The sequence below is a fragment of the Myotis lucifugus genome, unplaced genomic scaffold, assembly GCF_000147115.1.
Source record: "Myotis lucifugus unplaced genomic scaffold, Myoluc2.0 scaffold_3, whole genome shotgun sequence".
Lineage (NCBI taxonomy): Eukaryota > Metazoa > Chordata > Mammalia > Chiroptera > Vespertilionidae > Myotis > Myotis lucifugus.
Window position 1 is genome coordinate 10,462,970 of NW_005871051.1, and position 15,872 is coordinate 10,478,841.

At 42.3% G+C, this 15,872-nt stretch overlaps 1 protein-coding gene across 1 annotated transcript in view; it reads right to left on the reverse strand.

Annotated features, from left to right (window-relative positions):
• The window catches only part of MDH1B (malate dehydrogenase 1B), a 17,572-nt gene extending 1,743 nt beyond the window's left edge, over window positions 1-15,829 (reverse strand). The window contains exons 1-10 of the mRNA XM_006082752.3: window positions 15,808-15,829; window positions 11,655-11,767; window positions 7,580-7,714; window positions 7,236-7,378; window positions 6,135-6,631; window positions 5,344-5,485; window positions 3,874-4,037; window positions 2,334-2,473; window positions 1,982-2,033; window positions 367-429 (exon numbers count right to left, since the gene is read on the reverse strand). Coding sequence (XP_006082814.2) covers window positions 367-429; window positions 1,982-2,033; window positions 2,334-2,473; window positions 3,874-4,037; window positions 5,344-5,485; window positions 6,135-6,631; window positions 7,236-7,378; window positions 7,580-7,714; window positions 11,655-11,767; window positions 15,808-15,829 — 1,471 coding nt within the window. The remainder of the gene's footprint in view (window positions 1-366; window positions 430-1,981; window positions 2,034-2,333; window positions 2,474-3,873; window positions 4,038-5,343; window positions 5,486-6,134; window positions 6,632-7,235; window positions 7,379-7,579; window positions 7,715-11,654; window positions 11,768-15,807) is intronic.
• Between the last annotated feature and the right edge of the window lie 43 nt (window positions 15,830-15,872).

Genomic DNA, 15,872 nt, shown 5'->3' on the forward strand with positions numbered 1-15,872 from the left:
TTCCTTTTGGCCTGTCTTGACTTTAGTTTTATTGAGCTATTTAATTCATTGTGCATCTTGGCATTTACCTTTCCATATTCTCATGGCTCCTTTCCCCCATATGTGTTTGTGTGGCCATAACTCCCTTACTGTGTCCCTCAGCGTCTTTCACAGTGACCAGCACATAGAAGGTGCTCAATGAATATCTGGTAATTTCCTTCAAAGATTTTAACAGATTTTAAATATGATCTTATATTTGAGTATAAGATGAGGGTGATGTAGGATTCAACTCCCATTATACAGCTAACAGGTAATCAAATTCCTTTGAAATGTAGTGTCAAGTCTCGGATGAAAAGGGCATTTATTTTTTCCAATTGATATACCTACCATCTGCATATTCCTGATTTTCCTCATTGTCATCTATGGTAGATAAGGCAGCCCTTTCATGTTCTAAGAGTCAGAAAATTAAGTATTAACTGAAAAGATTAAACAATTCTCACACATGAATCATCTCACTGATATGTAAATAAGCAGAAATGCCCTAACTCGCAAAGTTCTGATTATTTTCAATGCCCTGATCTTGGAATCTCTGGAACCATGTTTTGGGCAAGGTCCAATGGTGACAGAGTCAAGATCAATCAACTCCATATGCACCTTGACCTTTGTTAATAAAAATTCAGCATATTATCAGGTCATTTTCTTTCAGAAAATCCACTATAATTCAGGTGTTGTGGGAAACTTAGGACTAACTATCAGTCAATGGAGTCAAATTTAGAATGACTGCTCCATAGACATTATCATGAAAGGAATTTATAGTTTTAGAGGCCTGTCAAATGCAGGAAAGCCAACGGCTCCTCAGACTTTTGTGCCTGCACCCTCCGCTTCTGTGCTGCCTCTGAGCTTCATTTAGTTTGGCCACTCCTGGAGACTTGACTTTCCAAAACCCACCCTCTGCTGTAACCTCTTTTCCTTGCAGGCTCCCTGTCTTTACTCTCACTTCCAGTACTTTGACCTTTAACCTCACTAAACTCTCTCTCCTCTGGATGATCTGAACCAAGGGCAATCCTGTTCCCAGCCAGGTTTGTTTTTTGTTGTTGTTGTTTGTTTGTTTTTACCAGTTAATCCATTCTGAGAGGCAGCAACTGTTTTAATTGGTTGAAATCTATACCATACTTGTTAAATATTTTCAATATCACCCCTGCCTGCAGCTTTTAATTTAATTTATATTTATTACTTCCTTCTTTATCTAATCTAGACCCCTATAGATCATCACTTCATTGCTTTCTTGCAATTATTCTCAATTTCTTTGATTCACCTCCTTCCTTCCTAAATGGTAAGTAACATAACAAAACTACTCATTTTCCATTCTCATGATCAATGCCAATGACCAAATTACCTGAGCATCCATTTAGGGTGCCAGAAAACAAGAGAAATATGAGAAAAAATATAAAAATAAAAACTTTTGGGAAATAACTTGCTATTCCAAATAAGGTCATCATGAAAATATTCAGAATTTTATTGGAATGAGTATATTGGAATATATACTATATTGGAAGGCAGTATAGTCTTATTTTTATTCTAATTGCAGGGGTGGCAGTACACTACAATATTTCAAGACTTACTACAATCATGCATCTAGGTTCCCACTTCAGCTAACTGACCACCTTTGCGAATCACACAACCGTACATTGAGAGAATAAAGTTGTTGTTTTAAGCTAATAATTTATTGTAATTTGCAATGGCATCCTGAGGAAACTAATACATGGGGTATATACAAAAGTTATATGGTCATAGTGTTTTTAAGATGTGGTTTCTTTAGCATTCTTATGAGATGTTTTATTTCAAAGGACATAGTAAACATGGCAGTTTATTTTGTCAATAATTGAGTTTAAAGGTGACAATATAAGGATTTTATTTATCTATATTAAATAGTGATTCAGTTTTAACAAATATTTTAACTCTCTTTTATTGTCCCAATAGGACATCACATCTGAAAGATTACCTGGTTGATATGGGTGAAAATATAACAAATCTCCAAGTGCAACAAGTTTCTCCTGTTGAAAAATTTTACAATGAGAGAATTAAATGACCAGTATTATTATTCATTATTTAATAGAAAAACACTTTGATTTTTGATTTTTTAAATAACCAAGTATTTTTAACATACCAGAAATTATGTAACCAAATGAGTAGTGTTGGTCTGCTGATTTTTTTCAAACTTGTGTTGGTTCCTTATTGTTTTTCAAAATAAGATTCAAATTGAACCCAAAGAAAACAAATGTATGCGTTGGCCTCAGAGAATCGGTTTAAGATCATTATCAAAGTCAGTTTCCTTGTATCTACTCTGACCTTACCTGCATCAGATCACTTGTCATTCTGGCCATTGTTTGTTCACTTATTTCGATATCTTTGAGATCTGTGAGAACCACCCAAGTTCCATTCTCAAATTTCGCAGGCATAGAAAAGACGATCCCTTCAGGAATGCCAAACTGGCCTGCGGTGAGCAAACACAAAGCAAAGTAAAGCAAAGCAAAAACACTCAGAAAAATAAGTCTTGCCTACTAAGTATTGTGGAGCGGACATTATACATGGGTTTAATGATAACGGTGGAACTAAACCTCTGGTCATTCCTCCCCAGGGAGAGGTGAAACTCTCTAGGAGTATTGATTGGCCACCTGTCCAGGTTCTGGCCGTCCCCCCTTCAGTCTCTCTCTTGGAAGGGAGCACCCCTGTTCCTTCTTCTTTATCCCTCTGTGCTGGGGTCAGACTCCCTGCCTCTGCCTGGAGGGCTGATGCAGCCTTTCTCCTCCACCTGGTGTGGGTTCCTTTTGTCTACTTCCCAAGGCTTTACCTTGTGCCCCTCGGTAGCCCAGGAGCCCCAGGCCTTGTCCAATCTGGTCTCCTGCTCTTCCAGGGGACTATGGCAGTCATATAGGTCAGGCATGAGGACTAGGAAGGGAACAAGAGGGAGCAGGAACGTTGCTGATTTCCTCTGAGCTCCTGGTTCCCAGTCTGGATGTGCTCCAGACAAAAAGATTGACAATACCTGTTACTAAGTGAGCAACATTCAAATAAAATTGCCCCGCCTCTTCTGCGCCTTGGTCAAATAAGAAAATTATGCTTGCCAATCTAGTCATCAAAAATATTGCCACAGGGCAAAATAAATGCAGATAGTCAAGAAACTAGGATCTAAAAAACTTCCTCAGTGGGTGTCCCGGGTTCTCTGTTCGCTCTCTATTTGTTTTCTCTGTAAAGGGATAGCTTTATGGGTGAGCAACATATGAGGGTTTACCTATATAGTTTCAGGGAGCAATGACCACAAGCTCCTTTTCCCCAATATTGCATTGTTTATTGATGAATTCCTATAGCGATTAATTAAAGTTTCTACAAATAAAGGTAAAATTTAAAATACCGATCTCACTAAGAAGGTAATATACTGATTTGAATTCACACAAAGGGGATGTTCATACATCGTAACTGCAATTGAACAAGATTCACCCACCCATGAAGGAGACCCAGGCAAAGCTCTGTCTGCAGGGGGTACACGCTCTAATGGAGGGAACATATGAACCTAACCACACCATGGTTAAAGGCGGGATGTAATATGCTTTCTGATGGAGGAACATAATGCTATGTGAATACAAAAGACAGAGATTAATCTGACTTGGGGGCTTTGGGGAAGATTTCCTTGAACTGCACAGTAGTCACAGGAAGAATGGGGAGGATGGTGGTTCCACTAATAACTGTCAAGAAAGACAACACAATTATGAAATTGTGAAAACCTAGACAGCTTAATGATCATGTTAAGAGATAATAGGTGGGACACAGAAGTGGGAGTACGAGGTATACATGGAGGTTTTTCAATATTACAAGATATGAAAGACCCAGGCTTACCTTCACTCAATACTCCTAAGGACACGATTTCCCCATACGGTGAGCCATGGTACCAGTATTTCAATGTAGTGGCTATACTGTGTGCAGCTAACATGCCTCCAAATTGTTTTCCTGTGGCAGTCAAATCTTCAAGAGTTGTCACAAATTCTCTGTTTACCCACTCACTATAAGAAAAGAAAGAAACAATTTTTCAATGAAGGGAGAAGTGGAAATAAAAAAGACTGCTCCATAGGTCAATGAATCTGAGTACCAAAAAAAAATCATCTCCACAAAAGAGAGATACAACTTCCTTTGTCCTTTCTTTAAGCGTTTTCCATCCCATAAAGAGTCGATTGAAAAGTAATGAGATAGAGCAGAAAGGAATCCCAAAGTTTCAAATGAAACACAGAAAAGAGGTCAAAGGCTGCAAGAACAGTTACTTTCATGACGAAGACTTTATCCTGTGTAGATACTATCTTGGAATGGGTGGTATTCATTTTAAATAAAATAACATCATAAAACGTTGAATTATTCACACTGAGAACTAGAGAGATAACTTTGGCTTTATCATCTGAGGTCTCAAGGCGGCGAATAGTCCAGCTGGACTAGAGCAACCACTAAATGGCTGCCCCTGCGAAGCCATCGTGCTGCCGTCCCATTAGACACTGCCCCTACCCAGGCAACAAATGCAGAGGACCCTGCTCCGAGAGTATGATTTCTAGGGTCTGAGGAAGGGAAGGAAGGGGAAGGAGGGCCATTGGAAAGGAAAGTGCTGCCAAGTGTTGTGAAATGCTTCAAAGGCTCTCCTCCCCCTTTCTCTCCTCTGCCTGAGCACAATGATAGGGTTGACTGTGGTGGGCACAGTTCGAAGGGCTTTACCTGTAATATTAACCCATGTAATCTTCCCAATGACCCTGCAAGGCCCTTACTGTATCACCACTTCCGCTCTGTAGATGAAGACTCTGAGGAATAGAGAGGTTAAGTAACTTCTCTAAAGTCACACAGCTCATAATTGGCTGCGTGAGAATTTCAGCTCAGGTGTCTTGGCCCTAGGGACTGTGCTCCTCACTGCTTCTGCGCTCTGCCTCTCTGGGACAGCACACCAGCGGGGCCTGGGCCTGCTCACCATCTTGATCCCTTGTTCTTGAAACTGGCCGACTAATTTCAACCTGGATACACATCTCTGCCTTTATAGTAAATGAGACTCACATTACATACCTTGCTTTAGAGATAACTTTAATGGGATATGTGAGCCACTTTAAGGATAATCTGAAATGTAAAAATTTATAATTTCAAAACTAAATAAATTGGGGGTGGGAATTGACTAGTTGAAATCTTATGGAACTTTCTATGTCTCTTCAATAGAGAGCGTAAACAAAGATGAGTGTGAACAGATTTTTGCCCAAAGATTTCCAAGATGGTTTAAAAGATTACAACAATTAAACATTTATTCAACACCGTTAGGATACGCCACTTAAAAACAGACAGTACCTATCAAAAACCAAGCTTAACACAGGGCGAGAAAAGTGAGGAGGTCCCCAAATAGCACTCTCATATTTGTAAATCTTGGCTTTTCTCAGATCAACGTAGCAATTTCCACTAATATTACCCCAAATTATCACATCTTTGATGTCTGTGAAGAAAAGAAATAAAAATTAACCTAATAATGAACTTCAGTCTACAAAATTGCCTGACGCCTATTTTTTCTTTGTGCTTATTTTAGGATTGGACCTTTTGCTATAAAATAGATCAAAGTTTATGCTGCCTAAAATGGTGCAAATCATGTGGCTCAATCATCTCCTTAGTCAGGGTTTGGCAAGCCTTACTCATGCTCTATGAATGGTGAGGGCATACAACTGAAATCCAGGAATCCTGGCATGCCCCCTGAAGATTCTGCTGCTGAAAACTGTACCGCTCCCCGTGGTCCTGACTTCATTAACCTGCTTACCTTAGAGAACTGTTTTAAAATTATTTTTTTTAAACATTGGTGACCTTTTTAACTGTTGTCACGGGGAAAAAAATGGAATATTAGGTTTCAAAGTATTACTTGCAAAGTATAAACCTTATTATATAATGATGGGCAAGGTCAGGTGGTCACGAAAGCCAGTTAAAAAAACATGTTTGCACAGTGGTCAGATCACACACTAAGAAGTTCTTTGAATGGGCTTCGCACTTCCTACCCCAGACTCCTGAAGGTTTCCTAGAGGGTACGGGCTTCTTCCCAGCTGCTTTGAAATCATACTTGCTTAGAAACACAGGCAGAGAGACAGGAGTTCACTCACACGAGGGGGATGTTTTCATCTTCCTGGCCACCGCCGCTTTGGCCTGCCCTTCCACCCCCAGCGCCACGGCGACAATATTGTGCGCGATGCTCGGGGCGTATCTCATGAGCAACAACGTTTTCAGGTTGACAAAGGTTTTTCCTGCCACGATGACTCGGACCGAGTCGCGAGCGTTCTTCTCGATCAGGTAGCCGTAGAGCCTGCACAGAGGCACCCTGCTGCGGAGGCATTCCTCCACCGTGAACACCTCCTTGGTCCTGGGGTCGTCCAGGATGATGACCACGTGGGCCTGGCGGAAGGCCTCCTCCGCTCTGGTGCAGATGGAGACGCTGCGCAGCAGGGGCGACACCAGGTCCTGCGCATTCAGGGCGAGGTTCTGGAGGGTTTTTTCCGCCTGCTTGTTGTCAAACAGAGCTATGCTGATTTGCGTGTGCATTCCGAACACCTCCCCGCTGGTCAGGATGGGGATGAGGCTGTAGCAGGCAGGGGCAGACGCACTAACAGTGCAAAGTAGGATTAGCAATGGTTAAAGCTTTTGTCCCTTTTAAGCTTTTATTCTTAAAAAAAAAAAAATATATATATATATATATATATATATATATATAGAAGCCGGGGGGTGAGGGGGCAGATCCCTCAGCCCAGCCTGCACCCTCAGTCTGGGAGCCCTTGGGGGATGTCCGACTGACAGCTTAGGCCTGCTTGTAGTCGGACATCCTTAGCACTGACAGCTTAGGCCTGCTTGTAGTCGGACATCCTGAGCCCAGCTTCTGGCTGAGCAGCGCTCCCCCTGTGGGAGCACACTGACCACCAGGGGGCAGCTCCTGTGTTGAGTGTCTGCCCCTGGTGGTCAGTGCGCATCATAGCGACCAGTCATCCTGCCATTCGGTTGATTTGCATATTAGCCTTTTATTACATAGGATTTGTATTGATTTCAGAGGGGGAAGGGAGAGAGAAATAGAAACACACACACACACACACACACACACACACACACCCCTCAAACTTGACATTCAGATCTTCTATCATGGAGTTAATCCCACATCCTCCTCCTTTCAAATATAAACAGCCAACCTTGCGAATCCTGGGCTTTGACTGTCCCACCTGGTGATCCAGACCTGCAAGGGGTCAATGAGGTCTTTCAGGGATTCTTTCTCCAGCTCCTTTTGTATATGAGCCTCCAGGTTCTCCTGAGCAATCGCCTTCATCAGCTCAGTCGTCATGCTAGAGGTGACATCGTAGTAAAGCTAAACACGGCAAAAGAAAAAGTCAGCCCCCGAGAGAAGACAATTAGTGGATAATGGCTCTAATGGAAAGATCTTGTGTAAAACCAGAAGGGAGTAAAAAGAGAGCTGAGAGAAGACTTTAGAAAGCAAGACGCTGGAAAAATGAAACAATGTGAGAGATTGGTAATGTTTTAAACAGATAAATCAACTTAACTTACATACCTGGGCATGCTCCAGGAACTCATTATACCCTCCCAGAAGCAAGCCCTTGCCTCCGCGATCCAGTAGCTCCCTCCAGATGATGGGGGAACTTTTGTGGCTCCATTTATTCTTTTCACACACATCTCTCAGCCACTCCTATTGAATGATATTCCAAGTGCAGTCACACATTAAATAGACCTCAGAATTCAATACTTTAGAATTCAAACACTAAAATACTGGCTTTTTTTGTGCCATTACTGAATATACATAAAATTTAGATAGCATAAAATTTACATTAGTTCAAATGTAAATATAAAAAATAGTGATGAGTTAAATAACAAATTAAGCAAATAAGAAATAATATTCTTCAAATCCACTGACAAAATAAAGGCACAGGAAGTTGCTCTCTTTGCTGAGGAGACCTGGGATGTTTATGTTAAAGATAAGCCAAGTGTTCCAACTCAACTGATTTTTAAAAAGTTTAATGGATTTCCCCCTTATTCTTCTATCTGAGATATTTCCAGTCGTAAGGAATTTCCAATATTGTAAAAATTTGATATTGCTTTCCACATCTGTAAGTATAGTGTATATTGCTCAGATTAAATTAATGAGCTAAAAATTACACAGGGATTTCTGATAATATTTATTAGAAACATCTTAAATCATTATTTGGTTTGTGTAGATCAGGTCCTCCAATGACAAGAGCTGAGTAGAGATAGACATTCTTATGGGTAAAGTACATAAGAGCATTCTTGTCTTTGGAGGCATGTGCAATGATGCTACCTTAACACATAAAATCTTAGAAACAAATTTCCCTTCTGATGTTGAAATCTCTCTGCTTTTATCCCACCTTAAAGCAAACAGTGCTGCTGTGAAGATTCTCCCAGGGCCCTCTATTTTACACCACAGCCTTCCCAATGAAGTGCTGAGTCTATGGAATAAGGGACTCTACCCAAAAGGACCTTCAGCATCCAGGGCGTGTTGATATCCTGGCAAGAGATGAGAGAATATGTATGGGACTGGCCCCCGAGGATGCTGAATCAAGAGTGGGATATAAAGTTGGACAAGGGAGAATTTATCAATATTAATCACTCTTCTGCAATTCAAGAGTGTACACCCTGGCAAAGACCTTGGAAGATAGTGGTAACACGTTGCTGGGATGATTCTCCTAAGATTGGGGAAGGTGATGATTACCAATGAAATGCCAGAACTGCCTTGGAAAACAATGGAAGGGATTAAAAGGCTTAGAAAAATGGTCATGCAGGAGTGGATATGCTACTATAGAATTCTGGAAACCCATTAGTCAACTGTGTACTCTAGAAGGCCCTTGGGGCACTACATTCACAAAGTGACAAGAAATGCGCTGATGAAAGGGTTCTCAGTATTGCTGGGAAGCCCTGGGTGGCTGTCCACTCTAGGCCAGGTCTTTAAAGGACATGCTGTTATAGAGCTGGACTCCAGGCCATTGGGATGATAGACTCTTGAAACAAGAGGCTAGGGAGCAGTACCTACCAGAGAGTATCTATTGTGAAAGAAACAGTAGCCCTAGCCAGTTTTGCTCAGTGGATAGAGCATCGGCCTGCAGACTGAAGGGTTTGGGTTCGATTCTAGTCAAGGGCACATGCCTGGGTTGCAGGCTGGATCCCCAGTAAGGAGGGTGTGTGTAGGAAGCAGCCAATCAATGATTCTTTCTTGTCATTGATGTTTCTATCTCTCTCCCTTTCCCTTCCTCTCTGAAATCTCTCTCCCTTTCCTTTCCTCTCTGAAATCAATATATATATATATATATATATATATATATATATTTCTAGCCAGTTTGGCTCAGTGGATAGAGCATCGGCCTGTGGACCAAAGGGACCCAGGTTCGATTCCAGTCAAGGACACGTACCTGGATTGCAGGCTCCTCCCCAGCCCAGGCACTGGCTGGGGCTTGTGCAGGAGGCAACCAATCGATGTGTTTCTCTCACATCGATAATTCTCTCTGTCTTTCCTTCTCTCTTCCACTCTCTCTAAAAATCAATGGAAATATATCCTTGGGTGAGGATTAGCAGAAAGAAAGAAAGAAGCACTAAACAACCCAGCAGGAAGATAACTTAGACAGCTGAAGGCACGTGGGCTCATGAAGAGGCAGGGATTATGCAATGACTCTAGAGATCAAGCTGCCACTCACCAGAGCTGATGCAGCTATTGTTGCTACTAAATGTCCAATGTGCGGCAACAGAGACCAATGCTGACCCCCTCAGAGTGGCATTATCCCTCGAACTCACTAACCAGCCCCTTGGTGGGAAGTTGATTATAGTTGGACCCCCTCCCACCCTGGACATGACAGTGATTCATCTTGACTTGAATCAACATATATTCTGGGTAAAGAACTGTCTTTTCTGCCTGTAGGGCTTTGCCCAACACCCTGTTCAAGAGCTTTCACAATATTTAACCTGTCAACATGGGACCACTTCAAACTAAGGGACCCACGTTAGTGTAAAGGATGTGTGGGGCTGGGCACATAACCAAGGGATTCACTGGCCCTATCATGTAAAACACCACCTAGCTGCCCAATAGAGGGAAGGCACAGGCGCCAGCGTGGGACTGATGCCTTGCAAGTTTGGGGCACCATCTTTCAGGAGGCAATAAATATCACAAATCGACATAGTGTTTTGCCCCAATAGTTAGAATGAATAAATCCAGGAACCAAGGGATGAAATGAAGAGTGACCCTGCTTACCATCACTTCTAGTCACTTGCCCTAGACTCTGTGGATCTGCAGGTTCTAAATCCCAGGGCAGGGGGTGCTTCTATCAGGAAGACTCCCATTGAACTTTAGGCTGTGGGTGCCACTGGGTCGCTTTGAGTTTCTTTGCCAAAGAGACCAGCAGGCAAGGGAAGGAGTTACCATCCTGGAGGGAATAATTGGCCCTGATGATCAGAAACATGTAGGGCAGCTATCACCCAATGTGGGCAGAAGAGAATATTTATTGTCTAGATGATTTACGGGGGCATCTTTGGTACTTGCTCAATTTTGACAAGTGGACAAGTGCACAGTCGCATCCTATAAAAGAAATGGAGATGAGGGTGCACAGATACAGGGATAGGTCACCACACCTAACAAGTCACTTAGACCAGCGGAGAGTAAGGGGACTCTAGAATGGACAATAGAGAAGAGAGGTGATGAGTGTTAGTTGCAGCCCTGAAATGATGGGTAGTGGAGACTATAGTTCCTGTGACTAACCTTCTTGTAAAGTTTTCCTAGGGAGAGAGGCCAACCAGAATCTTGGACAAGCTGTTCCCAGATGGTGTGAACCTATTACACAGAGCATGCGGACCCAAAAGGCACAACGGGTGCACTGTGGCGGGTCCTGTCATTGCAGTCCAGATTGCCCCTCCATGACCCAGGCACTCAGTCCCTCGGCCACCGGTAGTGTTGGCTGCCGACGGCTCAGTGCCCAGTCTCCTCCCAGGAACTGGCTTTAGCTGAAGGGAGTTCTCTTGCCTTAAGTTAAACGCCTTCCCTGGGCAGCCGGCATCCAGTGACTGTTAGCTGGGGGAGTACAAAAGCCCGGCCTCCGTGCCTATTTTGGGGGTGTCTCTGACAGGCTAACCCAGCTCCAGAATTCCCTGTATGACTGGCTGAGCCCTTTGTTGCAGCTGGATGGCAATTCAACTCCTTCCATTGCCCAATGCTGCTGCCCTCATTCCTTCCCAGGATGTTGTTCCCAAGAGCACCCCCCAATAAAGGAAATTCCTTCACCTAAATCTTCACCTCAGTCTGTTTCTGGGGAAACCCAATCCCAAAGAAGGGTATTTCAATAAACAAGCACCTCATGCCATTAGAAATCAATATGAAGGTGAATGAAGAGTTAAGACGTACAATAAAAGTTACTTGGATTCTTATTTGTTAGGGCCTCATGTGTTCTAATTGGTATTAGGAAAAAAATAATGCTTTGAGGCTGATAAGTGGGGACTTATTTTATTAGTGGTAAAATATCAGTAGTACACGAACATTCATTGCTGGAAGCCTATCTGATATACTAGCTAATGTTAATCAAATTAGAAACATTTTTGTGCATGTGTAAGTTTAATAAATTGTAAAGGCTTCTTACCTCCCAAACATCAGGATGTTGGGTAATTTTAAATACATGAAAATCAGGAAGATTCTTTTGTAAATAGTCTGCCAGGATTTCAGCTTTAGCATAATATGGGTCATCTGCTCTACCTAAAAGAGTTCAAATTAGCAATGCCTTCTTTTGTCATATAGAAATCATCATGCAGTTTTAAGTATATGCTATATAATTAATCATGTAGTTACATTTTGTAACATAGTTATAGTATAAATTGCAGCCACATAAACTTTTGATTTTTACTATATTGGTAAAAAGGTCAGAATCTTAAAGTAATAAAACGTGGAAAGGAAAAAAAGACTATTGAATATTCACTCTCCTCCAGTACTATGTTAGATCTCACTTCCTCTAAGAGGCTTACATGCTACTAATTAAACATGAACTATTACCAATGAACTATTCATTAGTAGCTATGAAAAGCTAAGTGTGAAGTGAGGAGTAGTGGTAGAATCACATGTGGATTTGATGTATGTGGCAGGAGTATTGGGGGAGGAGAAGCTGAGGAAGAGAGGAGAGTCTGGGATAACTTCTACTTTCTGGCTTGAGTAGATGATCCTGAGCTTAGCAGAGAGAAATCACAGGTGATAAGTTTATTGATAAGTGCAGTTGGAGGGATCTGTAGTATATCTAAGTGGATGTGAGCAGAAGGCAGCTGCATGTGTAAGTCTGAAGTACAAGCTCTATGTAAGGGCTTAAGATGTAGCCATCAACACACCGGAAGTTAAAGCCACCAATGTGCATGGGATTGGCTGTCTGATTGGCAGGGGCCACATGAAAAAGTCTCTCTATAGCATTCTTCCCCATCTACCATAATTACCAGTTCTTTGACCTCATGGAGACTTCTAAGTCATCAATCCCTCTCAACCTCCCCCTATCTATTAGCCTCTCTGTCTTGTTCAAATCCATCGTTCATGAATCCAAACCACTCTCTGGCTAATTTGCCCCACTGTGCTCTGGCAAATACACCTGATAAAAGCCCATCACTCTGGATGAACCAAATTACCTGTCTTTCCTAGGCCTATGTCCCACCTGCTAGATACCCCTGGAGAAACATGGCAGAACCAAGCCTAGAGGCGCCATTACATTCATGTCCATCAGCCTCAGCTGGCCCTCAGATCCCTTACAGCATTCTCTTCTTTTCTCCACAACTGCTGTTCCAGGCTTTGTCCACTTCCTTCAAATCTTTTCCTTATCTCCAACATTTTTCTGGACCATCAGAAAACAATAGATAACCTTGCTCTCTACTTTACAAAAACAAAGCCAAGTCATAGAACAAGACATCAGTTGGGAAAGACCTCAACCTCGTGCCATCACAGGTACCAGCCCCTCTGCATTTGGATGCATCCTTTCCTTCTTCTATTCAATGGAAGAGGGACCCTACCTCCTGTTTGGGTCTCATCTTACCACGGATGTTCTGAATACTACCTTCTTCTGCCTTCAGAATGTTCATAGATTCTGCTCAGTTTCTTTCTAGAATCTTATCTCTGGTTCTAATGAAACTTTTTCTTCATATTTAAATATACTCATTATATTTGTTTCTCCTGTACTAAAAAACAAAAAGTCCATGCCCCCCATAACTATTGTCTTCCACTTGACCTTTTCTATTAACACTTTCTTCTTTTTATTATTAATAAAAGAGTTCTCTATACTTGCCATTCCCAGTTCTTTACTTCCATTTATTTCTCATCCTACAGCAATCTGGCTTTCCCTATCATTCTCTAGAACAGTGGTTCTCAACCTTCTTAATGCCTCGACCCTTTAATACAGTTCCTTATGTTGTGGTGATCCCCAATTTCATTGTTACAAATTGAACATAAAGCATAATGATTAATCACAAAAACAATATGTAATTATATATGTGTTTTCCGATGGTCTTAGGCGACCCCTGTGAATGGGTCGTTCGACCTCCAAAGGGGTCGCGACCCACAGGTTGAGAACCACTGCTCTAGAAGGTCACCAGGACCTCCATGTCACTAAATTCAATAAACATATTTTTAGTGACCTTTGTTGACCGTTGGCAGCATTTGGCCCACTGCTAACATTTTGAAGCACCCACTCTGCTTGGGCACTCTCCAGGATTTCTTTCTACTTCTCTGGTCACTTCTCACTCTACACTGTAGGTTCTTATTCCTTTATCAATACATTAAAAGGTAAACATTATGCAAGGCTTCTTCTCTTCATATCCTGCACATTCTTCCTGGCCAATCTCCTCCACTCTTTTGGGTTCAAGGAGCAATCTGTATTTCCAATTCAGACCTATCTCCTTATTCAGTTTACCTATACCCTTCTGTATTCTTTCATCTCCTTCTTAGTGTCCCATAGACACTCAGCATATCTATGATGGATTTTGCTACCACTCCTCCACTAAATCTGCTCCTTCTCATATATTCTTTATGTCCATCTATCAAGTTATCTAAGAGTATCCAGAGTATTAAGCCTGTTCTTTTTCAATAACTCATCTACCAGAACATGTGGTTGCAGCACTGCTTAGGAATAATTTTAACTCTTTCTTCTCCCTTACTTGCCTCCCTCCACCAAATTAGACAACTAATTCTATGGCTTCTGCCTTCCTAACATCTCTCCAATCTACTCACTTCTTTCCATTTCTGTTTCCTACCAACCTAGGTCAAGCCAACATTATCTCCTTACAAAACTATAGCAGCTGACTGGGCTCTTGGCATCCAGTCTTTCTCTTCCCACACTGCAGAGATAACACTCAGATAAAATGCAAATTTGACTATGTTCTTCCCCTCCAAAAACCTTCCATGTATTTCAGATAAAGTTTAAAATATTGAACACGGCTCACAAGAATCTACATCACTAACTCTGGCCCTAGGCTATGATACTCCTTTCTTTGTTCCCTTTGCTCCAATCCCACTAAATCTATTTCAATTTTCTATTTATTGTATACTCTCATCAAGCTAGTTCTCCTCATTTCAACCCCACTTCCTACTATCCATGCCTAAACTGCCCTTTTCCTTCTTACCTCTTCTCTGTTGATAGGTCCCTTTCAGGTCCCTGCTTAAAAGTCACTGCCTCTAGGAAGCTCCCTTGCCTGACTAAGTAAGGTCCTCTGCCAGGGCCACTGCTCCTATCAAACCCTGCCCTGCTGCTGCCACACGTGCAGCATTCTTTGTACATTGTTTACCACTGTCTTTCCAGCATACAGTCTGTCGGTGCTCAAAAATATCCTTCTGAATGAATAAAGAAGCAAAGAAAATAGATTTTCAGGAAGATGGGAGGTGCCAACTGTGTTAGTACATCAAAGAGGCCAAATTAGACAAGAACTGGACAGCTTCTCTCAAGTCATTGGTGATTCTGTAAGGGCCATTTCGGAAAGGAGGCAGATGTAGAAGCCAGATTGAGTGGAAGGAGGACCTAGAAGTAGAAGAGCAGTCTACCCTTTTAAGAATCTTGTTGAGAAGAGAAGGAGGCAGGTACAATAGCATGTTGTAGCAAAAGACTCTTCAGTGCTTTTCTGAATGCCAGTCATCACTTCCTATCCTTCCCCTCCATTGCTGACAAGATGGGCTTCCTAAAATGCAAGCCCATTAAGGATACTCTCCTGCTAAGTTTTTCAGCGGCTCCCTACTGCTTTTAAGGTACAGTTCAAACACCTTTGCTTGGTGCACTTGAAGATCTGGTTGCAGCTCCTTTTCTAGCCCCAGGTCCAGTCACTTCCTCCATATCCAGATCGTCCATTAGGCCATGAGGCTCTTAGCCTCTTTGCCTTTATCTGGAATGGCCTCCCTATGTCAAACTTTCACACATCAGCTCCTGTAACAACCCCCAGAGCCCTGTGCACGTCTTCTTCATTGCATTGATTACATTGTGTCAAAATTACTTGTTCACATGCTTCTGTACACCATGAAACTGAACGTTTCTCAAAGGCAAGGACGTACCCCCTCCCCCTACCCCTTCGTCCTATATGTCCAGTGTCCTGCAGTGCTTTGCACAGGGGCACTGCCCAATCAACATCCTTGAGTGCCTGTATCAGAAAGCCTGGGATGGTCCATAAAGAGGCTGGAGTTGCTAAAGCAGAAGCCAGTTAAGAAGATCACTGCCAAGCGGCTATAGAAAGCCAGCAGTTGTTGGTGTTTTCAGTGATCTGCGGGCTTACGCGGGGATCACTCACCCGCAAGCACGAATTTGGCCATGTTGAAGCTTTGGTCCCGGGGCAGACACCGCGACTCCGCAGTT